Source organism: Leptodactylus fuscus, chromosome 3, assembly GCF_031893055.1.
Source record: "Leptodactylus fuscus isolate aLepFus1 chromosome 3, aLepFus1.hap2, whole genome shotgun sequence".
NCBI classification, from domain to species: Eukaryota; Metazoa; Chordata; class Amphibia; order Anura; family Leptodactylidae; genus Leptodactylus; species Leptodactylus fuscus.
In genome coordinates this window covers 37,613,265-37,637,834 of record NC_134267.1, presented here as the reverse complement: position 1 = coordinate 37,637,834, position 24,570 = coordinate 37,613,265, and the positions used below count along the sequence as shown (strand labels likewise).

At 43.3% G+C, this 24,570-nt stretch overlaps 1 protein-coding gene across 2 annotated transcripts in view; it reads left to right on the top strand.

Annotated features, from left to right (window-relative positions):
• The window catches only part of ACSS1 (acyl-CoA synthetase short chain family member 1), a 413,920-nt gene that overhangs the window by 14,563 nt on the left and 374,787 nt on the right, over window positions 1–24,570 (top strand). For both annotated transcript variants that reach the window (XR_012715306.1, XM_075267418.1), the window contains exons 3-7: window positions 15,175–15,374; window positions 18,282–18,457; window positions 19,149–19,301; window positions 19,408–19,555; window positions 21,182–21,319. Coding sequence is in view for 1 of the 2 variants with exons in the window: in XM_075267418.1 (XP_075123519.1) it covers window positions 15,175–15,374; window positions 18,282–18,457; window positions 19,149–19,301; window positions 19,408–19,555; window positions 21,182–21,319 (815 nt within the window). In the remaining variant the exon portion in view is untranslated. The remainder of the gene's footprint in view (window positions 1–15,174; window positions 15,375–18,281; window positions 18,458–19,148; window positions 19,302–19,407; window positions 19,556–21,181; window positions 21,320–24,570) is intronic.

Below are 24,570 nucleotides of genomic sequence, written 5' to 3'. Positions count from 1 at the left end.
CCACGTGAGATGTTCATCCCATTGTCCAACGTCTGGAATAGGGTCATGGCCTTGTACTCATAAATCAGTCGCTGTTTCCTTGATTTAAAGTTCCCTTTTAAGATCAAGATTTTCATGTCATTGATGATGCTGTGGTCTTCCTGGCAAAAATGATTTGGCACGGGAAGATCAGTTCTCTGTTGTTTGATTGTATGGCGATGTGAATTAATTCTCATTCTGAGTTTCTGTCCAGTCTCTCCAACATACAGATTTTCAGTGGAACATTTGGTGCAAATGATCAAATACACCACATTAGGTGTGTTACAGGTGAACGTACCTGGGATTTGATATTCCCTGTTAGAGTTTGGTATCTCTATCCTGTCAGTGGTCAGTATGTGCGGGCAGGTTTTGCACCTCTTCTGTCCACATGGAAATGTTCCTTTGTTAGTTGGAGGTGACAGTGAGCTGCTAATAATCATATTCCTGAGGTTTGGTGGCTGTCTGTAGCATAGGAGAGGGGGGTCAGAAAATATGGATTTTAGACGGTTGTCTTTTTGCAGTAGTGGATGTAATTTGCGTGTGATTCCTCTCAGCGTCTCCAGGTGGGGGTTGTATGTGACAACCAGGGGCACCCGAGTGTTCTCCTGTTTGGTATTGTATTTTAATAACTCCGATCTTGGTATTCTGGTGGCCCTGGTGATTTGGTTATCAACTGTTCTTGGATGGTAACCCTGCCTCAAGAATGTGTTTTTAAGGCCCCCAAGGTGTTCGTCCCTATCTGCAGGGTTTGAACATATGCGATGGTATCTGATGGCCTGGCTGTATACAATGGAGTTCTTTATGTGTTTAGGATGACAACTATCCCATCTTAGGTACGTAGGGCGGTCAATTGGTTTCCGATACAGCGATGTCTCAATTTTGTTGTCCTGTATCTTGATGACTGCGTCCAGGAAGTTTATTTCGGAGAAGGAGTGATTGAGCGTCAGGTTGATGGTGGGATGGAACTGGTTGAACTGTTCATGGAAGGTTTTCAGCTGTTCCTCAGACCCGGTCCAAATGATTAGGATATCATCAATGAAGCGATAGTAGGCCCGAGGCCTAATGGTGCAGGGGGATAGGAAGTCACTCTCCAGCTTGGCCATGAAGAGATTAGCGTACTGTGGCGCCATTTTGCTCCCCATTGCGGTGCCGGTCTGTTGTAGGTAGATGCAGTCACCAAAGGAGAAGTAATTGTGAGTGAGGATGAATTTTGTCAGTTTCACCACCGATTCAGCGTTCATACCTCGCTTTTCCATGAAAAACTGGCAGGCATTTATACCGTCCTGGTGTGGGATATTGGAGTACAGGGATTCTACATCCATGGTGGCCAGGATGGTTCCATCTGGAAGGGGACCTATAGTGGATAGTTTGTTTAATAGGTCTGTAGTATCCTGTAGGTAGCTGGCTGTATCCTTCACTAAAGGTTTGAGGATGCCCTCCACCCATCCAGAGATTTGTTCAGTGAGAGTCCCAACACATGAGATGATCGGTCTCCCTGGGTTCCCAGGTTTGTGCAGTTTTGGAAGCATATAAAAAGTCCCTGTCCTAGGGCTTGCCGGTATGAGGCTGCTTAGGCTTATTGCTCCATCAGATAGGCCGGAGATAACCTTTTTTTAGTTTTTTGGAGTATTCCACTGTGGGGTCTGAATCCAACTTGGAGTAGTAGTGTGTGTCATTCAGCTGTCTGTGTGCCTCCTGTATGTAGTCTGATGTGTTCATCATGACTATAGCGCCACCCTTGTCCGCTGGTTTAATGATGATGTCGTTATTATTTCTCAGAGATTTTATGGCCCTTCTTTCTTTTCCTGTTGTTATAAGTATATAGTAATAAGCCTCTTCCCCCCTCCCTCCTGTAATCCTATCCCTATGTGTCCTGTTGTACATAAATATGCAGCCTCTAGAAAGTGTTTTTAGTTATATCTGAAGAAGAAGCTCAGAGGAAGCTTCGAAACGTCATATTCTGTCATCATTATGAGTTAGCCATTAAAAAAGGTATCACCTACTGAAGACTTGCAAAGTTTTTTTTGTTTTTTATATTTTATAAACCAAGATGTGAGTGAACATGATACACAAAAACATAATAAGATATGAAATGTTCATTACCCCAAGCTTATATATTCTTACTGGAGAAATTGTCTGAATGAAATAACCACAATGACTGTTATCAACACAATGCAGATCCATGTTGTGAACTGTGAACTAAGTGTGAATTGAGCAGACACAGCACTGGGTGGAGGCTTACCACTGCAGCCTGGTCGGCAAAGACAAGTAGTAGAGCTCAATGGGGGTCAATCAGCCGAAATCTACATCTATGATACAATCTATGAGTATGTTGGAACACCCGAAGAATTCAACATCTAAGATACAGTCCATGAACATGAAACACAGCCAGCCAAACTTTATATCTAATATACAGACCACAAATATGGTGGATAACCAGCTGAATTCTACATGTAATATAAAGGCCATGAGTATGGTGAGCACCCAGCAGAATGTTATATCTAATATGCAAACCATACTAATTCATTCAATTCAATTCAAGCAATTGGGGGCTAGTCATGTGACCGTTATTTTGACATATATGTATATATATATATATATATATATATATATATATATATATTGTGGGGAAGATAGCTCAGTAACAGCAATGGTGCAGGCCCACAGGGACACAAAACTGTAGCATCAGGTTTATTTAAAAAAAAACAAAAAGAAAAACAGAAAAATAAATAAACCTTCATGTCAGGCTCAAAAATGAGCAAAATAAAATACAACCTTAACTTCAGGCAAAAACTGTATGAAACAAAATCCTGCTCATCTGAGCACTAACTAAACGATATATACTAACTGTACAGGTGGCTTACTACCAGCCACACAAATCAACCAAAAAATACACACTACTGTTTCGTCAGACTCACAGTGTCAGGACAGAGACAGGCGCTTCCATTTGCTCCCAGGATCTGCCCAGACTCTGCAGCCTTGTATGGGTCAATAACCTGGCTGGAGGTCTTTTATGGAACCACACTGGGGCTGAGGCCTATTCAAGACCGTTCCTGGACCACACATAAGTTTAAGTTAGAAATCTGGGGCTTCAGCACTATGCCTGTCACCTTCTCACTATTCTATATCTATTATATAGGCCATAAGTATGGTGGACAACCAGTAGAATTCTACAATACAAAGACCATCTATACTGTAACCTAATTGTAAGAAAGAGCAAACCTAACTGAATGATCTTCCTTACAATCCATGCTCTGTCGCATGTCCTTAAGAACATGTCTTACCCAAATCTAAACCCAGCAGCCAGCATACTTTACATATCTTGGCCCTGCACGTTGTTATTGAGCTTCTGGTGGCTTTGAGCTGGAAGATCTCTTGAGCTTCATCTTACAAAGTTATATCCCCACCTGAGTGTTTGAGGCAGTAACAATAGTTATTGGCAGGCTACAGATCTTTCATCATCTACAGTAGGACATGATGTACCACAGCTTTCTGGGCATAACATCCTCCTTTTCATAAACCGGTTTGTCGACAATTGTACCAACTGGTAGAAATGTCAACAAATGAGGAAGACATTAAAATGGCATCAATGTTGAAGATAGTTGCATTTTCTTCATTAGGCTATGCTGATATCTTTTAGGATTGTCTTTGGAACCCTGGTGACTTTGAAGCCATAGATGCTACTTACAAAGGTCACATGACTGCTTTAGGGCTAATTTGCATGTTTGACCTTGTCAGGGCAAAATTATTAGACAGTGTGAATCTGACCTATTGCCTACAGCCAGATTCCTATACTTTCTGTATGGTTATGTCACGTGGCTTTGACATGATGTAACCTGAAACTCGGGACAGGAACGTTGCATCCTCTTCCAACAGTTATCATAACCTGGTGCTGTACCTGACCCCCCACCAAAATCACTGCGTTTTCTGATTCATTGTATTCTGATGAAGCATTCATGCCACATTGGCCCTGGCCTAAAAGTAAAACAGTGTAAACTTACCCTAGTCAGTCTTAAAGGGATCCTATCATACAAACGTTATTTTTTTTTTCTGAGTAACACGTCAGAATAGCCTTAAGGATGGATTCACACTAAGTATACACTCATCTCATTCTGAGCATAAAACACGTTCAGAATGAGCGCGTACAAAGCAGATCCCATTCATTTCTATGGGAGCCGGCATACGTACGCTCCCCATAGAAATGAATGGGCTGCTTTTTTCCCTATTTCTTTCAATGTGATACGTGCGTATCACATTGAAACCAGTCAGCGTATACTCATTGTGAATGCACCCTAAGAAAGCATATTCTTCTCCTACCTTTCGTTGTCTTCTCTGCGCCGCCGTTCTGGAGAAATCCCGGTTGTTAACGGTATGCAAATGAATTCTCTTGCAGCACTGGGGGTGGGCCCCAGCACTCAAACAGCACTGGAAACATCCCCAATGCTGCGAGAGAACTCTCCTCAGTGCTGCCTCCATCTTCATCAGCAACGTCCTCTTCATCCTCTTCTTCTTGTGCAGGTTTCAGACTTCTAGGCCTCGGGCCGAGCAGACTGCGCATGCCCACAGGCCACGAGAAAATGGCCACTTATAATACTGTGTAAGTGGCCATTTTCTCGTGGCCTGTGGGTATGCGCAGTCTGCTCTGCCCAAGTCCTGAGGCCTAGAAGTCTGAAACCTGATTCGGAAGAAGAGAATGAAGAGGACGTTTCTGACGAAGATGGAGGCAGCACTGGAGAGAGTTCTCTCGCAGCATTGGGGACGTTTCCAGTGCTGTTTGAGCGCTGGGGCTCGCCCTCAGTGCTGTGAGAGAACTCATTTGCATACCATTTAAAACTGGGATTCCTACGGAACGGCGGCACGGAGAAGACAACGAAAGGTAGAAGAAGAATAGCCTTTCTTAAAGCTATTCCGACGTGTTACTCAGAAAAAAATGTGTTTGAAAGATAGGATCCCTTTAAGTTTATTGTGTTGGGGGTGTTTAGTGAACATTTGTGTACTATACCAAATTAACATATCTAACTTCCTTTTAATAGAAAACAGACTCTAATATTCTCTCTAGCAACCCTCTAACTGAGCTGTTACCAGGTAAAATCCATGCACATTTGTATTGCCAGTATGTAGAGCTGTAGCATTTCACTTCAAATAGCTGTATCTCTGGTTTTATACCACGTAGAACAATTGTTTTGGTGTCATATAAAATCTGAGACTCTCAGTTTTAAAAATAGCCCCCAAAACTGCAAAGTTAATAACACAGCTGGGAATTAGAGCTGCATGCTTCATATAAAAAAATCACATTCCTGAATGTTTTTAACTAGTGATATTTGCGGTTGTTTTACAAGCAGAAAGTAGTTCAAACAGGAAGTAAATATGGTACGTGTGCCAATTTTTCTGAGAACACATTTTCAATAGTAAATCAGTCTCAATGTGCCAAAGTTGATTTGATTTGTAGATTGTAAACTGTAATGGATATGAAGATATTACATAGATATAATATATATACAGATATGACAACTTGTTGCAAAGTGATATCATATCACAGATCGCAACAAAGTAGTGTAGTCATCGCAGTAAGCATTAAGTTACACTATGCTACATAAACTGTACTTAGGTTATTGAGGCCACTTACTTGACTGGCACATCTTTGCTTTATATGATTAGGGGTTGTATGGAAACTGCAAATATAGTTACAATGTGTCATCCTACTCTAGCATTGTAGATCTATAATAGGAACAAGCCCAGTTTGGCATGAAGAAAAGTGATGGGATCACACAATGGGATGTTTCCTCTACAAATGAAATGACATGTCACCCGACTGCTATAAGGAAATCCTGATTATTGAAAGGGAAAAGTTTACATAAATGCTGAAGTTCTGTATCAGACTTTCCTATGACACGTGGCCCTCAGGCAGTTCTGTTATCTCTTGTTAGAACCTTACTCTTCATAATATCTATAGTTATATAAGGTGATTTTCTGGCTTGGGAACAAGCTATTCTTCATTTACCTGCACTTTGATGTAAATAGTCAAGGTGTTCTAAACAGTATATTATGCTCCCCAGACCCCCAGTATAATGCTCCACAGTGGCCCTACATAGTATAATATGCTCCCCAGAGCCCCACACATTACATTGTTCCACAGTGGCCCCACACATAGTGTAATATGCTCCCCACAGTAGCCGAATACAAGTATAATGCTTCCATCACATGGGATATAGCGCAGATAGTGGTCAGAGAACCGGGCTTTTCTTTTCTGCTATCATGGTGCTGTGTGACTGGCCGCAGTCCTGGTCACAGTCGCACCCCTTGCAATTGCTATGCCCCTGCTAACATGCCCTATTCTCAGAAGCATAGAAGCAACATGAGATCTCAGTCACCAGAAAAATAGGTAGAAACATAACAGGAAATTTATTAGAGTGGCCTTTGTCCTTTGACAATTTGGTTTTTGAAGGAACTCGGCAGGCAGGTTGTTCCAGACATCTTGGAGAAATAAGCACAAGTTTTTTGTGGATATAGACTTGCTCAAATCCTTCTAATCATGTAATCTCAGAACTTTACTCTTCATAATATCTATAGTTATATAAGGTGATTTTCTGGCCCGGGAACAAGGTATTCTTGTGCCCTAGACAGTGTAGGCAAACTGCCCCCCCCCCATTCACCTGCGCTTTGATTTAAGTAGTGAAGGGGTTCTAAACAGTATATTATGCTCCCCCAGACCTCCATAGCATAATGTTTCACAGCAGCCCTATACAGTATAATATGCTCCCCACACTTTCCCCCTAAACACATTGTTCCATAGTGGCCCCTCACAGTATAATATGTTCCCCACAGCCCCCACACCCACAGTATAATTCTCCACAGTGGCCCCACACAGTATAATATGCTCCCCACAGTGGCCACACACAGTATAATGCTTCCATCACATGGTTCCGGGCCCTTTAACATTAACAAAATATATAGCAGAGATAGCGGTGAGGGAACTGGGCTTTCCTTTTCTGCTATCATGGTGCTGGGTGGCTGGCCGCAGGTCCCCTACCCTTCCCTGGATGATGATGAGATCAGGGCTCTGTGGGGGCCGTATCATCACTTCTAGGACTCACACCAAATATTGATGGGATTTAAATTCCTCTTTTGTTATTCACTTTATTTTATTAATTGACAAAAATAAACTAACACTTTTATTTAAAAAAAAATTCTTACTTTGTAGTAGTTTTTCCACCCTTGCCCAAAACTTTTTTGCACTCTTCTATATCTACCATTGCCTTCTGTCTTCTATAACTCCTACAGCAATCCAAATTGACCTGGGCTCTAACATGAAATCGCCATCCACGTCTGTCTTAAAGTGATTCTACCATTAAAAACCTTTTTTTTTATCCTACCTTTAGATGTCTTCTCTGCGCTGCCGTTCAGTTAAAATCCCGTTTTCCGCCAGTATGCAAATGAGTTATCACGCAGCACTGGGGGCGGACCCCAGCACTCAAACAGCACTGGGGGGCGTCCCCAATGCTGCGAGAGAACTCTCCAGCGCCGCCTCCATCTTATTCAGGAACAGGGTCTTCACTGCGTCTTCTTCCGGGGGTTGGCTTCAAACTTCTAGGCCTCGGGCAAAGCCAACTGCGCATGCCCGCTGGCCACAAGAAAATGGCCACTTACAAAGTATTGTAAGTGGCCATTTTCTTGTGGCTGTCGGGCATGTGCAGTCTACTGTCTGAGGCCTAGAAGTTTGAAGCCAACCCCCGGAATAAGACGCGAAGAGAGTCCGCTCCTGAAGAAGATGGAGGTGGCGCTGGAGAGTTCTCTCGCAGCATTGGGAACGACCCTAATGCTGTTTGAGCGCTGGGGCCCGCCCCCAGTGCTGCGAGAGAACTAAAAAAAAAAAAGGTTTTTAATGGTAGAATCACTTTAATTAAATTTTCCCATCCAGAAAGGATAACTTGGGATGTCTGTAATCCTTTGATACTGCGTCATGTATAAGACTATAAGCAAGAAAAGCCGGTATATAGTGATATAGTAAATCGCTCTGCTTGTGTTCAATGACTGATTCAGAGCACTTGCCTGCTGGGACTGAGAACAAAGACGTAAAGCTATTTTGGAGAGCAGGACTTGGAGCCAAGTTTCCAGAGTCAGAGGGGTATGGGCTCAGCAACAAGAGGCTGTGTAGGAAAGAATGCCTGCCGCTAGAATGTAAATGAATGGCATGCTTAGGACCCAAGTGCTTGGAAAGGCTGCGGGACGGAAGAAGGTGGCAGGAACTATGGACTGTAGCGGAGATACTTGTATTTCATGTTACTGTACATATCAGGGTATTTCACCTTTCTCATATGTTCTAACATGTCGCACCAAATGAAGGCCCTTCTGTGACCGAATTATACCATATTTGTTCAGGACACAAAGCTTGTTGCTCCTACCCCGTCTTGGACATAAGAGAATTTTTTCTATTCACTTGTTTGGTATCATTATGGAATTATAGAGGCCTGTGCTGACCTTGTCCCTATTACCCCCAAGCGGAGCGCATGGTAGACCTCCTCCGAACCAAATGCACTGACTCCATGATAAGCTTATTAGCTCCTATGTATATGGTCTGCTTACTTGTAGCAATTGTTAGTAGCATACTGTATATGCACCGTCGTACGCCGTAGGGTGAAACCAATACTCTCTGCTCCAGCTCAAGGCTGGTTCAGACTAGTCTTTCCAACTTTACCTTCCATTACCCTCAAGCTAATTTCTAAATAGAGGCGACTTTTGCACGATACGTGTGCAATGTCAGGACAAGGTGATAGCCAGCACGTTACACATAGCAGGGTGACACCATGCATACTAGCTGTATACAAATGTATCTGTATGATATTATTGTATATGTGATATGTTAACAGATTTTTTGAGAAAAACTCACAAGTTCGTAATTCTAAGCATCAAATGGATGTAGTGTAGTTGATATAGGCTCAGTCCTCTGCCAATATCTTATTTATTGCCTTATTAATAATCTGTAGGAATTATAGAACTAATTTAGAACTAGAGTTTGTATTAGAATAAAAGAAAAACAAAACATGGCCACTTACCTCCGTGTGTTTTCCATGCAGTGTCCGCACGAATCATGCGGAGAGAAAGTGCTGCTTGAAAACACATGGACCTCATTACAGTCTATGGGGTTCGTGTGACGACTATTTGCTGTGTAGGGGGTAGTCTCGACGCTCTGTAACAGATGTTGGGGAAAGAAGGATCAGGCATGTTGAATTTTACATGCCCAATCTATTGGTTCTCTGGGGTGATAGACATCTCCGGCAGCAATTTACTCTCTTCGCCATAGTCAGAATTTATGCACACTTGGCCAAGCAGGGCATGCATGTGTATGGAGGGTAGGGAGGAATAACTGTTGGATACATTTGGTTGACAGGTATATGGCTACCTTTACTATACCTTGGTCATCTCATCTCCATTATCTTGCATACCTATCTTGCAGGAAATGTTACTTTGTGTTGATATATAGCAAGGTCATGTTTTTATGAGCTGCACGTGAATGTGCTGTATAAACAATAAGTAACGTACACAATAACATTTACATATCCACGAAGGGCAAGTACAATGTGGGCCATTCACTATATATGTTTACCAGATATATTTCATTCAGTGATAATTATATTGTTATATCTCCATAGACATATCCAAATGGTCTAAAGGACTTACCGTAAGTTATTGGATAGAAAATTTTACGTTTAAATGCGGCATCCCTCTCCCCTTGTGACCATCCCAGTTGTCAGGGAGCACAAGACGTCACCTCCAAAAACCTATCTATCTGCAGGGCTGGGTGATATGCTGGGTCTGGTGACACTAACCTATCTATCTGCAGGGCTGGGATGACATGCCGGGTTCTAATGACAAATTCCCTTTAAGGTGTTATTCATTCAATAGATTCATTATTTGGAGAGTTCCACTAAAAACGACTACTTATCTTCAGTGTACTTCTTTATTCCCAATACAGACCACACCAGAGAGAAGATGTAATTATAGTAATAATCTCTCGAGTGCCAAGTTCTTTCCTACATGGTGGAGCCAAGAAGTGTTCAGGAGAGAAGTCTTCTTGGCAAGGGATGGGGTTGTCTCCCTATGGGGTCATGGTTGAGAGGATATCGTCACTCCATAGGGAAAGACCACCATTTAGGTGTGTGGAGTATTATTAAGCCATGAGCGCTCCACTGTGCAAAGGAACATGGGAAGAATTTGCAAATCTGACTTCCATGATGTAATTAGGAAGCCAGTGCCTCAGTGTTGCAAACCAATAGAGGGCGCTCACTGGAATGTGCAAGTCTATCTTCCATGATGCAATTAGGAAGACAGAGTCTCAGTCAAGCAAACCAATAGAGGGCGCTCCCTTTAACATCATGCCGACCTTCTCAGAGGCCTTTGTTTGCAATGATGTTGGGATTTTACCAAATACAGTCTCTCAGCCAAGGACAGCTGTTTCGATGTGTTGCATCTCATCAGCTTGGCGCAGAGAGGACTGACCTGGCAGAGGTGTGGTCATGCACATGAGGTCATGCACAAGGAATCCCTGCAGTTCCTTATTACAAGGCCATAGGCATTCCATGAGCCGCCATATTTTCCTCTATATTAAATGCTATGACTGCTTTAGTACAGATATGTACAACATGGATTTATAGGTCTGGATAAGCCAGCTTGGAGAAGGAAGAAACTTACCCGGCAACTGTTATCAGAATTTTACGCTGCCCGCTCTCAATTTTTTACGCCCGAAAAACCTGTTTCATCTATAACATAGAGAAGAATGTGAGATAACTCTGGCGGTGATAGCATCGGCTGGATGCTTTGTGATGATTGTGGAGCATATGGCGGGATAATAAGGCTAATGTTTGGATATGGCATTGTAGACAACTATTACCCGATAACATTGAAGTGAATGAGGATTTTATGTGCGAAGCTGGAAATCTGAGCGCGAGGTGTTACGGAGTGTCTGTCAGGTACTCTATATAAATAGGTTTACGATTCATTTCTTTTTGTTTCCTTGTGGCTATAAAAAGCCAAGATAACGTTATGCGTCATATGTAAAAACAACAACATAGGGGCCGTTACATAAATATTATATAGAGGTTTAAGGTTCGGTAATAAAGTCAGGATCAGAGGACACCCGGCAACCCACCTATCAGCTGTTTGAAGAGGCCACAGGGTATAGATGACTATTGCAGCCTCTTCTCTATTTACCACCCCACAGCGCCATACATTATATAGTGGCTGTGCTTGGTATTGCAGGTCAGCCCATTTGCCTGATTAGGAGGGAACTGCAAACAGGCTACATGATTACAATGTTACATGATCTATGACATGGAATCAGTGCTCACCCAAGTGTTGTTGACACATTGAACATCTGATGGTGGGGTTGCTGGTTGTTGTTGGGCTTCTACCAATCGGACATAGATGATCTACTCAAATCAATATATAAGTCCTGGAAAAAACATTGATAGCTAGTTCGCAGCCCTATGTATTGCTGTATTGTACGACTCTCTAGTAATTTTCTGCATGCAGGTACTTATTAGGCCAAGAATACAAGGTCTGTTCCTAGAAACAGAGGGCCTCACAGTACAAGTATCCTATGAATAGAGTGATAGACAGCCTCTCCTCGGATGACGCGGTCTGTGTCAGACATAGTTCAGCCTTGGAAGAGAATTATCTTATATGGCTTGGCTTTAGGAGTGACCCTGGTATTCATCATTGGCCTGGGTCTTCTTATTATGGTGTCCATTAATGAGGACAATGATGGATTTATTTACATGTATAGGCTGATATCGTCACTTTAGGTAGCCATGCACCTTCATCAGCTGGTGACTGACAGCTATTCTTCCCATACACATGTATACTTGGTTCAGCTAAGGGTACATGTGTACTAAGTGAGCAGAGAGGGGTAGACTACTGTCAGACACCTGAATGAAAGCTCATTTACATCAAGGTCAAAGCCCATTATTTACAAGGTTACTCATTTTGGTGTTTTATATATCTAAATCTGTTCAGCTATTCCATAGATATAAGCCCTTTTAGTGTTCTTATAAATTAGGGTTTAGTGGCCAAGTGGGCGGTAACACGGTCTCTTCTTGGGGCTTCTATGTATGTCATGCAGTGTTACTCAACACTTGGTTAGTATACCTGAATCTGCATCAGCACTAAAGGGGCTTATATCTGTGGAATGGCTGAACTAATTTGGGCGGAATCTTAAAACAAACACATGCCCATTAGAGATGAGCGAACACTAAAATGTTCGAGGTTCGAAATTCGATTCGAACAGCCGCTCACTGTTCGAGTGTTCGAATGGGTTTCGAACCCCATTATAGTCTATGGGGAACATAAACTCGTTAAGGGGGAAACCCAAATTCGTGTCTGGAGGGTCACCAAGTCCACTATGACACCCCAGGAAATGATACCAACACCCTGGAATGACACTGGGACAGCAGGGGAAGCATGTCTGGGGGCATAAAAGTCACTTTATTTCATGGAAATCCCTGTCAGTTTGCGATTTTCGCAAGCTAACTTTTCCCCATAGAAATGCATTGGCCAGTGCTGATTGGCCAGAGTACGGAACTCGACCAATCAGCGCTGGCTCTGCTGGAGGAGGCGGAGTCTAAGATCGCTCCACACCAGTCTCCATTCAGGTCCGACCTTAGACTCCGCCTCCTCCGGCAGAGCCAGCGCTGATTGGCCGAAGGCTGGCCAATGCATTCCTATGCGAATGCAGAGACTTAGCAGTGCTGAGCCAGTTTTGCTCAACTACACATCTGATGCACACTCGGCACTGCTACATCAGATGTAGCAATCTGATGTAGCAGAGCCGAGGGTGCACTAGAACCCCTGTGCAAACTCAGTTCACGCTAATAGAATGCATTGGCCAGCGCTGATTGGCCAATGCATTCTATTAGCCCGATGAAGTAGAGCTGAATGTGTGTGCTAAGCACACACATTCAGCACTGCTTCATCACACCAATACAATGCATTAGCCAGTGCTGATTGGCCAGAGTACGGAATTCGGCCAATCAGCGCTGGCTCTGCTGGAGGAGGCGGAGTCTAAGGTCGGACCTGAATGGAGACTGGTGTGGAGCGATCTTAGACTCCGCCTCCTCCAGCAGAGCCAGCGCTGATTGGCCGAATTCCGTAATCTGGCCAATCAGCGCTGGCCAATGCATTCTATTAGCCCGATGAAGTAGAGCTGAATGTGTGTGCTAAGCACACACATTCAGCTCTACTTCATTGGGCTAATAGAATGCATTGGCCAATCAGCGCTGGCCAATGCATTCTATTAGCTTGATGAAGCAGAGTGTGCACAAGGGTTCAAGCGCACCCTCGGCTCTGATGTAGCAGAGCCGAGGGTGCACAAGGGTTCAAGTGCACCCTCGGCTCTCCTACATCAGAGCCGAGGGTGCGCTTGAACCCTTGTGCAGCCTCGGCTCTGCTACATCAGAGCCGAGGGTGCGCTTGAACCCTTGTGCACACTCTGCTTCATCAAGCTAATAGAATGCATTGGCCAGCACTGATTGGCCAGAGTACGGAATTCGGCCAATCAGCGCTGGCCAATGCATCCCTATGGGAAAAAGTTTATCTCACAAAAATCACAATTACACACCCGATAGAGCCCCAAAAAGTTATTTTTAATAACATTCCCCCCTAAATAAAGGTTATCCCTAGCTATCCCTGCCTGTACAGCTATCCCTGTCTCATAGTCACAAAGTTCACATTCTCATATGACCCGGATTTGAAATCCACTATTTGTCTAAAATGGAGGTCACCTGATTTCGGCAGCCAATGACTTTTTCCAATTTTTTTCAATGCCCCCGGTGTCGTAGTTCCTGTCCCACCTCCCCTGCGCTGTTATTGGTGCAAAAAAGGCGCCAGGGAAGGTGGGAGGGGAATCGAATTTTGGCGCACTTTACCACGCGGTGTTCGATTCGATTCGAACATGGCGAACACCCTGATATCCGATCGAACATGTGTTCGATAGAACACTGTTCGCTCATCTCTAATGCCCATATAAGACGACCTGCATCCTTCTAGCACATCTCACAGCTATGATAAGAGGCATTAATAAGCAGAGGTGCTTGGCCTTGCGCACACTGTTCTGCTTGATAAGGTCTGGAATGTGATTGTATTTCAAGGGTAACCTGATATTGCATTACCTAACTGTGAAATATGGCGCGGTGACAGGAGGAGAACTGGAGCTATGCAACAGATCGCTATTAGGGCAGCCTTTAGTGTACAGACACCCCTGTGGTCCTTTATGAATCCCCCCACAAGCCGACTAGAGGGGAGACCCAACTCGGATCACTCCGTCACCTAATGGAGCTGCTTATCTTAGCACAGGTACAGAGCCGTATAGAACATACAGTATAGTACTGCACTATGCTATAGAGAGGCGCTACTAGTCAGCCAGTCAGTATATGCAGTACATTAGTACAGGGGTTTGTATCAGAAAACAGTCCATATTGCTTAGTCAAATCTTCCATCCAGTCCTACACAGTGCTGCTAAATATGTGTGCACTACTGTATATTAAAATGGATTTACACCTGTTAGATGGAGCATAGTATACAGTACTATGCCATAGCCACATGAACTACGATACCACACACAACCTGCGGACAAGCTTGGCACCGTTTTTGACATAGCCTTGTACTGTCAGGCCGTTCCTCACCACATAGCGATGACGCTGAGCTGTAAGGCCCGCCCCTCTGACAGTGCAGTGATATCAGTACTGAAACTAATGGCACCAACACCTCTGCAACTGGGGCATATACTGCCAAAGTTGAAGGTGTGCTGAATTCAGCGTACTGTGAGCGGTATATAACACCGCCAATGTTAGAGGTCATGAAAGGTCTTATTTATACATTGCAGTTGGTGTAAACTTGGTTATACAGTATGTCACGGTTGTGATCATTAGATTTGGATATGTGTAGAAGAAATATTCCTTACAAATACAGGAATGGAGTCCTCTTCATTTTATCAATAGACATAAAGAAGAATTCGGGTTTGGACAACCCCTGTTGATCTCATCGGTCCCCTATGCCAATAACCTGTTATTACAGGGACTTTATCTCTTCTGCATTGTCAATGCTTTGTCTCCACAGATTGAAGGATTTTTAGGGTTAATGTGACCTGTCTTCATCCCTCTACAGGGAGCTTCTTGATACCACATGCCGCATTGCCAACACTTTAAAAAAGTATGGAGTTAAAAAAGGTGACCGAGTGGCCATCTACATGCCGGTTTCACCCCTCGCTGTGGCCTCCATGTTGGCTTGTGCAAGGATCGGAGCCGTCCATACCGTTGTCTTTGCTGGTTTCAGTGCTGAATCCTTGGCCGGACGTATTAATGATGGTAAGTAGTATTTTATTTTAGTGTTGTGTGACATTAGCCGCAATATTTTACAAACATGAGATAAAATGTCTTTTGAGATATTAATATTGATTTGTAGGCTAGGTCATTGATATCAGATTGATCACTATTCCATGCAGCTAAAAATTGTCTCCCCCTATTGGTATATCTGATACTTGCACGGGCAGCTTTTCAAGTGGATAATTGACATGGTGCGATTTCCAAAACTGCAACTATTGCATGTCCACTGCGCTATATTTCTGCAATGTGTGGATTTGATTCAGTAGAATCGCATCTACATTGCAGTGACTGTATAATGCCATGTTTTTTTTGCATTTTTGCCACGTGGGGCCCCGGCCTTATACAGATATAAGGATATTGTTGATGAGATCTACTAAAATGAGTTAGTCAGCTACAACTCGGCTGAAGGGACATGGATGAATATGACTGTAGCATGCACAACCTGCTATGGTACCTGACTCCTATATCTAAAATAATCAAAAATATATTAATGATGACCCCAAATTTCTTCTTGCACGCAATGGTCAATGTCCTATAAATTTGGCAAATATACTATATATTAGTAGAGTTCTCAGTTTGCGTTTGTAATGTTCAACATCCTATAAATTTGCCCTACAAGGCTCCTAAAATAAAAAGTTGCATGCAGGGAGAGACACAGACAGCAGGGGGGCCCTGTGCAAAAACTGTATATGGGCCCCTCACTCTCCAATAGTATAGCAAATAACAATGTATTAGCTCAGGACTTTTCTTAAGTAGCTCCCTGACAGCTGAAACGTCACATTGACTATTAATAGCTCTTGGTTTCTGGATCCTGGATGGTGTCCTGTTGGACATGGACCAAGTATTCCAGGCTTCTGATTTCTTTAGCTATTCTCCTGGGGCTATAGGATGTTAGGTTCACCCTAATTTCGCGTTCATTTTGTTTGTAGGTGGAGCGCTGTAATAGCGACAGGAATGATCAGATAATGCTTCAGGTTGCTGTTTTTGAGGGAAATGCGTGTGAATATGATTTATAGATCTAGCCCTGTGAATACGATAGTGTAATACTTGCCGGTGCAATGGGAATGGGTTCTCAAGTTCATGATGGATTAGTCAGGTTTCTATTTAGGTTCATAACGCAAGTCAATGAGATGGATGAGACAGTTACGGCTACTGCAGCTGGTACTACTTATACTTACTAGGCCTCATGTATAAATACTACTACACACCCACATACACGAACACCGAAGCTCTCCATTTATCTAAGACATGCTGTTGGATGAACAAATAAACTTCCTTCCTTCCTTCCTCTATATCCATATAGTATAGGTGCAGCATGAGAGAAGTCCTGCAGATCAGAGGTAGACTATGTGATAAGACAGCCATTGATCTCTTCACGCGTAGTGTAGGCCTGCACCAGTGAGTCGCCGGTATTGGGATGGTGCTCTGCTGTGGCTGACATGGCACCGCTCTGCAGTCAACTGCTCATTGTGTCCATTCTTTCTTGTCGACCTGCTGCCCAAACTATGATTGTACATAAACATCCATTGAGGCCTGGTGCACATCTGTGTTCGGCGAGTCGACATGGGGACCCCCCCAAACGGAATACCAAACGCATTGAGAAGTGGTGAGCTTATGAAAGCACGCGAACCCCATAGACTTTAATGGGCTCCGTGTGTTTTCCGTGCGCTGTCCTGCACGAGTCATGTGGAGAGAAAATTACTTCATGAACTACTTTCCTCTCTGCATGACTCGTGCGGACACCGTGTGGAAAACACACGGACACCATTATAATCTATGGGATCCACGTGCTTTCATTCCTCATCGCTTGTCAATGCATTCGCTATTCCATGCAGACTCCCTGAACGGAATACCGAACGCAGTTGTGAACCGGGCCTAACAATACAACGTTTCGGTCAGTAAAAGACCTTTATCAAGTGTGATCTGTGTACAGGGTGGGTAAGAGAAGAGCTGCTAGATAGCAGATCATACTTGATAAAGGTCTTTTACTGATCGAAACATCTTAGCGTTAATGGATCTGTTATATGAAATTTCTTTATATCCGCCCATCGGATGGATATATGTATAGTGTTTATGTAGCGTTTTTTTGCATGTGGCGTTTCATGGAGCGGTTTTGGATGTTTTTGGTGTTTTTACGTGTGTAAAAAAACCTCTTCCATAAACGCATCAACAAAAGTCGTAAAATGCGACTGAAACGCCACGCGCAAAAAAAAGCTCCAAAAAAATTTACACGCGTAAAATTACACTCCACAATACACGCCATTTTACTCCGTGTAAACTACCCTTAATACATCCCTTGAATGACAAGTGATTCAGATCTCTGGAACAATGTGTCCTGTGGATCTCTACTATTCTGATATTCTTGTTGGAGAAGTCATCCACTTAGCACGACAACCATAGAGAGCGCGGTACCATTACTACTACATAACTCCAATACTCTGGCCTGATGTCTGGGGCGGAGAGCGTTGTTACTGATGGAGTCATCATGGTGGAAAGATTATATGGCTTTTATGGTACTTGTAGAATTATATTTTCCTTGTTGTCTCCATGTCCCCTCCATAAGTGTTACAAGGAAGGTAATGCAAATTACATTTAATGGTAAGGGGCAGCATAAAAGCGACTTTACTCCATTATCACATTGTCCGCCTTCATTGACTGCAAAATTCTTGGTAACTTTTTAACTGGCCAGTGTTATATACTGCATAATAATAGTAAAAAGAAAACCACCACACTGCACAAACCGTACAGTGTGGACTGAGCTCTGGAAGACTATCACAAGTAAGATGATCTTAGTCTCATAATACTTAGGCCGCACGTGTCTACCAGACTGACTAAATGTTCTCCAAAAGTGAAATGGACACCTGACTCATCTTCACATTATTTCACTAGCTAACTGCAAAGCTGTCATCACTGTCAACCAAGGCCTGAGGGGCGGACGAGTGATAGAGCTGAAGAAGACCGTGGATGAAGCTGTCAAGAGCTGCCCATCCATTAAACATGTCTTTGTTGCTCAGAGGACGGACAACAAAGTCCACATGGGTAATCTTGACATTCCTCTGGAAGAAGTACGTCGTATACAAGTGTACATTATGGTGGCCATAGCAAATATCCTGATAGAAGAATTTATATTATAGGATATATATTGTAGGGTTAATGCAGATTATATATAGTGAGAATTACTTTACTGTATATATGAAATGGGACTAGAGTCTACCTGTGCCGGTCAAAATTTATCCAATCTCAGCCGGGCACTCTAGTCATTGACTATTTTTGGTGACTTTTGATCGCTTGGAAAAATGGTGGTTCCACCATTTAGAATTTTTTTTTCCCCGCTATGACTTTCACCGTATGGGATAAATGTTTTTATATGCTCGGCCAATTTTTGTCTATTAATTTTTATATGTGATCTAGCAAGGGGGAGGGTTATATTATATGTGATCTAGACAAGTGGGAGGGTTATATTATATGTGATCTAGTAAGGGGGAGGGTTATATTATATGTGATCTAGACAAGGGGGAGGGTTATATTATATGTGATCTAGCAAGGGGAGGGTTATATTATATGTGATCTAGACAAGTGGGTGGGTTATATTATATGTGATCTAGCAATGGGAGGGTTATATTGTATGTGATCTAGCAAGGGGGAGGGTTATATTATATGTGATCTAGACAAGTGGGTGGGTTATATTATATGTGATCTAGACAAGTGGGTGGGTTTACATTTTATTTTTTTATATTTTTGTCTGTGTTATACCAGGAAATGGCCAAAGCTGAACCAGTGTGCCCTCCAGAAACAATGGACAGTGAAGACATGTTATTTATGCTGTATACATCCGGCAGCACTGGACAGCCAAAGGGAATTGTGCACACACAGGCGGGGTACCTGCTGTACACATCCATAACACACAAGGTAAGTGCATGCTGGGGATGCGGAGCATTGATGATATTCTCTTCTGCTTTGTCTCCCACTGGTATTACATACAGTCTAATATCACTAATGTCTATTTTCCGCTTAGTACATATTTGACTACAAACAAGGAGACGTATTCGGATGTGTCGCTGATATTGGCTGGATCACTGGCCACAGCTATGTTGTCTACGGACCACTCTCCAATGGAGCCACCACTGTCCTGTTTGAGAGTACCCCAATTTATCCCGATCCAGGTGAACACAAGGGTTTTCTAATATTCAGATTAGTTTTTATTACTTAAATATGTTATTTGTAGTGACTGGTGCCTGTACTAACAATGTAAGATAATGGAGCCGCAGGTAATCTGTGTGATAAGCAGCACCAGATTCATTCATATAAGCAGCAGTGGCAGGATCATTCCAGATGTAATGCAGGTGGAAAAATGAGTCTATCATTTATTAACTTGTCATAGTCATACTGGATAGATCCCAATAACACAGAACTATAACAAAATAACACAACACTACAATACATTAACATAGCACTATAACACAACAGTCCTATAACAGAATAGCACAGCACTGCAATACAATAGCATAGCACTAAAAGACAACAACACAACACTACAATACAATAACACAATAGCACAACAGTACAATACAATAACATAGCACTATAACACAACGCTACAATACAATAACGCAGCACTATAACAAAATAGTCCTATAATACAATAACACAGCACTATAATACAGTAGCACAGCACTATAACACAACAGCACAACACTACAATACAATAACATAGCACTATAACACAACACTACAATACAATAAAACTGCACTATAACAAAACAGTCCTGTAATACAATAACACAGCACTATAATTAAGTAGCACAGCATTATAACACAACAACAAAACACAATAATACAATAATATAGCACTATAACACAGCACAACACCACAATACAATAAGACAGCACTATAACACAACACCGCAATACAATAAGACAGCACTATAACACAACACCGCAATACAATAACAGCACTACAACACAATAACAGCACTGTAACACAACAGAGAGCCCTTTAATACAACAACACAACACTACAATACAATAACATAGCAATAACACAATAACACAGCACTACAACACAATAGCACAACATTATTACAAAATAACACAACACTATAACACAGAAATATAGCAATACAAATCCAATAAATCAGCACTATAATACAATAGCCAGTCCCATAACACAATAACACATCACTACAGTACAATAGTATATCACTATAACACAACAAACAGTCCCATAACACAATTACACAGCACTACAACAGAATAGCACAGCACTATAACACAATAGTACTTTGTGGTTGAGTCCAGTTTTTGAGGGTTTTTGTGGGGTAAATTGATGCTAGGTTCACACTAGCCTCAGCTATCCATTGTTCTGGTCTGTTGGAGAACCCGAACAATAGACAGGCTGACCGTTAAAATAGCGGTCACACACAGAGAGCCCGACAGATCCCATTGACTATAAGGGGTCAATCGGGTGTCTCTGGTTTTTAAACCGAAAGCAGCGGATGAAAAGGTTCACAAAAATAGATACTTGCCATATTGTTAGTGTTGTTCGATGATTACCTATTTTAAGAGAAAATTCTTGAGATTCCGGCAGATTATTCATTACACAATTTAATGTGTATTTTATAAATATGTAGGTAACATTCCGACATGAGCGCAGGCGACTTTTATTTGTATATTGCTCTTTTACGGGAAACAGCCGCGTTTTACTAGTGGGCAGAAATCTTTTGGCGTGAGTTAAAATGTGGACGATTTTAATGACATTTACTATAAAGAATGTTGTTGATGTTGCTTAGGTCGCTACTGGGAGATGGTGGAAAGGTTAAGGATTAATCAGTTTTATGGCGCCCCAACTGCGATACGCCTTCTGCTCAAATACGGAGATGAGTGGGTAAAGAAATATGATAGGTCGTCTTTGAAAATGTTGGGCTCAGGTAGGTGAAGAGCACATGTCTAATACCTACATTTGTATATGTTGTAAGATTTCTGTAAGGCTGTTGTCACACCAGCATTGGGTGACCGTTCAGGGACTCCGTCCCCCATTCTGCTCGAAAGGCCTTTTCTCTCTGCCAATTTCAGGCGTAAACCTAAGGATAGGCCATAAATATCAAGTCTTGGACAACCACTTTCATGAGTCAAACACGATCCGAAAGATTAAACCTTGGGCTCCATTTGACCCGCTTTGTATTGGATATGTCTTCTGTGCTGGACAGATTAGAGCAGTCGTCTGTCTTATTCTGTCCAATATAGAAGATGGAGATGAACAGACCCCTTCTAGCATCAGGTCATGTTAGAATCCAATATCTTTACACCCCTAACACCTGCCATAAGTTTTTGAGTTGATATGCTCTTGTAGAGTAAAAATAATATTCAAAATTAATAAAAATATTAAAATTGGTTTTATAACTAGGTTCTATCACCGTGTGCAATAACATGTGCGGTTCATTTATATTCATTGTCATTGAACTTTAGTTCAGAAATGTAATATGTTCGAAATCAATATAAATGAATGGCTCTGGCGTCAGAATACAGTCACACTATCCGGCTTCTATTAAAAGCGGGTCCAGACTATCTAAAGGGAAAATGTGCAATTTCCATATGGTCTGTGTCACGGGATGGTTAGAGTCTATACTATAGGCAATGTGTAATATATATTTCATGTGGAATGTATTCTCTAACCTGTTGTATACATCAATGTGTAGTTGGCTGATTAGGGTCTAGTGTGTTAGTACATTGTATGCAAATACCTCTAACTAGTGAGGACCAGTGAGGACAATGGGTGGAGATAATCTGATCAGTGTCTCCAAGAAGATGTTGGATGGTGCATTGTCCATAGTAGACAGGGAGTCTGCTCTCCTTGGTATAGGTGAGGGGGGAAGGATCTGTGACTCAGCCCTTCCCACCCACAGATATAGGTGTAACAGTCTTAGTATATAGTTGTAGCTAGGAGTTAGTATGTGTTAGCCGGCCTGTGCACAGCTCTGCAGAGAGCCAGGATTTAGTTACAGGACCAAGGAGCCAAAGCTATCATTGGATTGTGACTTCTGTGGACTTATTGTTATTACGGATGATGTGACCGCCGCCGGCTACTAACTTTGTGGATTACAATAAATTGCTGTTGTCTCCCGACCTCTTGCGTCCGTGTTGATTCAAAAGACCATCCGGAGGAAGACGTATACCTTTGCTCCGTGACAACTGGTTGGCAGCGGTGGGATCAACAGCGGACAGCGAGATGGACTACAACAGCCCAGCGATTAATGGAGCCACAACCTCAGAATACAGGAACTGGACTATGGCAAGTCTACAAGTAAGGGCCCGGGAACTAAACCTGAGTTATCAGGGAAGAACGAAAGAGCAACTGATCGAGGCACTGGAGGAGATGACCCTGCAAAGCGACCATGAGGAGGGCTTCCCCCAGGAGACTGGAGAGATACAGGAGTGGCAGGTACAGACCCAAAAGAGCAGATGGGTTGTTTTGTATGAGGAGGAATTGGCAGTGCTGGGGCTAGGAGCAACTGCAGAGCAAAGGAGTAGAGCATTACAGAGGGCTCAGGAAACGGAGAAGGAGGAACAGAGAATGGCGCATGAAAAGGAAAGAATGGCGCATGAAATGCGAATGGCTGAGATAACTACGCGGAATTATAATCAAACGTCGACCCCCAGCCCAACAGTGAGAGAACCACCATATGTCTCCCATAAACACTTCAAGACCTTTGATGAAGCGGCTGGGGATGTTGATGGATATTTTCAGGACTTCGAACACCAGTGCCACCTGATGGAAGTCCCAGAGAAGGATTGGGTCTGGTATCTGGTGGGGCACCTACGAGATGGGGCTGCGGAAGCTCTCAGAGCCATGGACCCTAGTGATCAGCGGGACTATGAGGCCATTAAAAGAGCGGTGCAGAAGTATTATGCAGTCACTCCAGAGACCTACCGAGTTCAGTTCCGCTCTTTGCCTTACAATGGGGGAAGCTCCTTCCACATGTTCGCCCACAAGTTGAAGCAAGCATGCAAGCGCTGGCTAGAAGGAGAGGGGGCTGTCACAGTCGATAAGATCCTCCAAGTCATACTTAAGGAACAGTTCTTTTCCCAGTGCCCTGCTGAGATCCGTGAGTGGGTGCTGGAACGGAACCCAGCCACAGTTGAGCAAGCTGCTTCCCTTGCAGATGAGGGCCTGACCATCAAGCCGCAGTGGAAGAGGTTGTTTGCAGAGGAGCGGAAAACTACCACAGTCCGCCAGACACCCTTCATCCAGCCACCCACCTTTCGTGCCCGGCCTCAGGATTACAATTCCCCCTCTACCCCTGCCCCAGCCCATCGGCCTCCAGCTATGAACAACCCTGTCCCTAGACAACGACCTACTGGAAGAATGCTAGAGCGCAGATGTTTTGGGTGCGGGCGGCCTGGACATTTGCAAGCTAGTTGCCCTGTTAACATGGGGGCACGGGCCACCGTGGCATCCCGGCCTATTCACTACCTGGGAACCACCCCTAGGACAGAAAGTTTGGCCCCATTTCCAGATGACTCCATGAATGACCCATCTGTTCCACCTCCAGGGGTCTATGGGATTCAGCCTTCCACCACACATCCCGCAAACCTTCAGCGGAAGCACTTGCAGGAGGTCCTACTGGATGGCCGAACAGTTGTTGGATTCCGGGACTCGGGAGCTTTCCTAACGGTAGCGGACCCCCGAGTGGTTCAACCCGAGGCCCTAGAGGAGGGCCCTGGCCTTTCTATCGAGTTGGCAGGAGGTACTCGGAAACGTATTCCTAAAGCTACCGTGGAACTCGACTATGGTTATGGACCAAAACGATGCACAATTGGTGTGATGAGCGGGCTGCCGGCCGATGTTCTGTTAGGCAACGATGTTGGAAATCTACAGTGCCACTTTGTGGGAGCAGTGACCCGAAGCCAAGCTCAGAGAGACGCCAACATGGATCGACCGGATTTTCTGCCAGATGCCAGCCCTTCAACCCTACAACTTTACCATTCAGTACCGCCGAGGGAACCAACACCAGAACGCGGATGGGTTATCCCGGCAGGAGGACATATGAGCTATAGAGACTGATGTGCATTCCCCAATTTACCTGTGTAGGCCAATTGTGTCATGCACATGTTTTGAGAGGGGGAGGGGTTGTCACGGGATGGTTAGAGTCTATACTATAGGCAATGTGTAATATATATT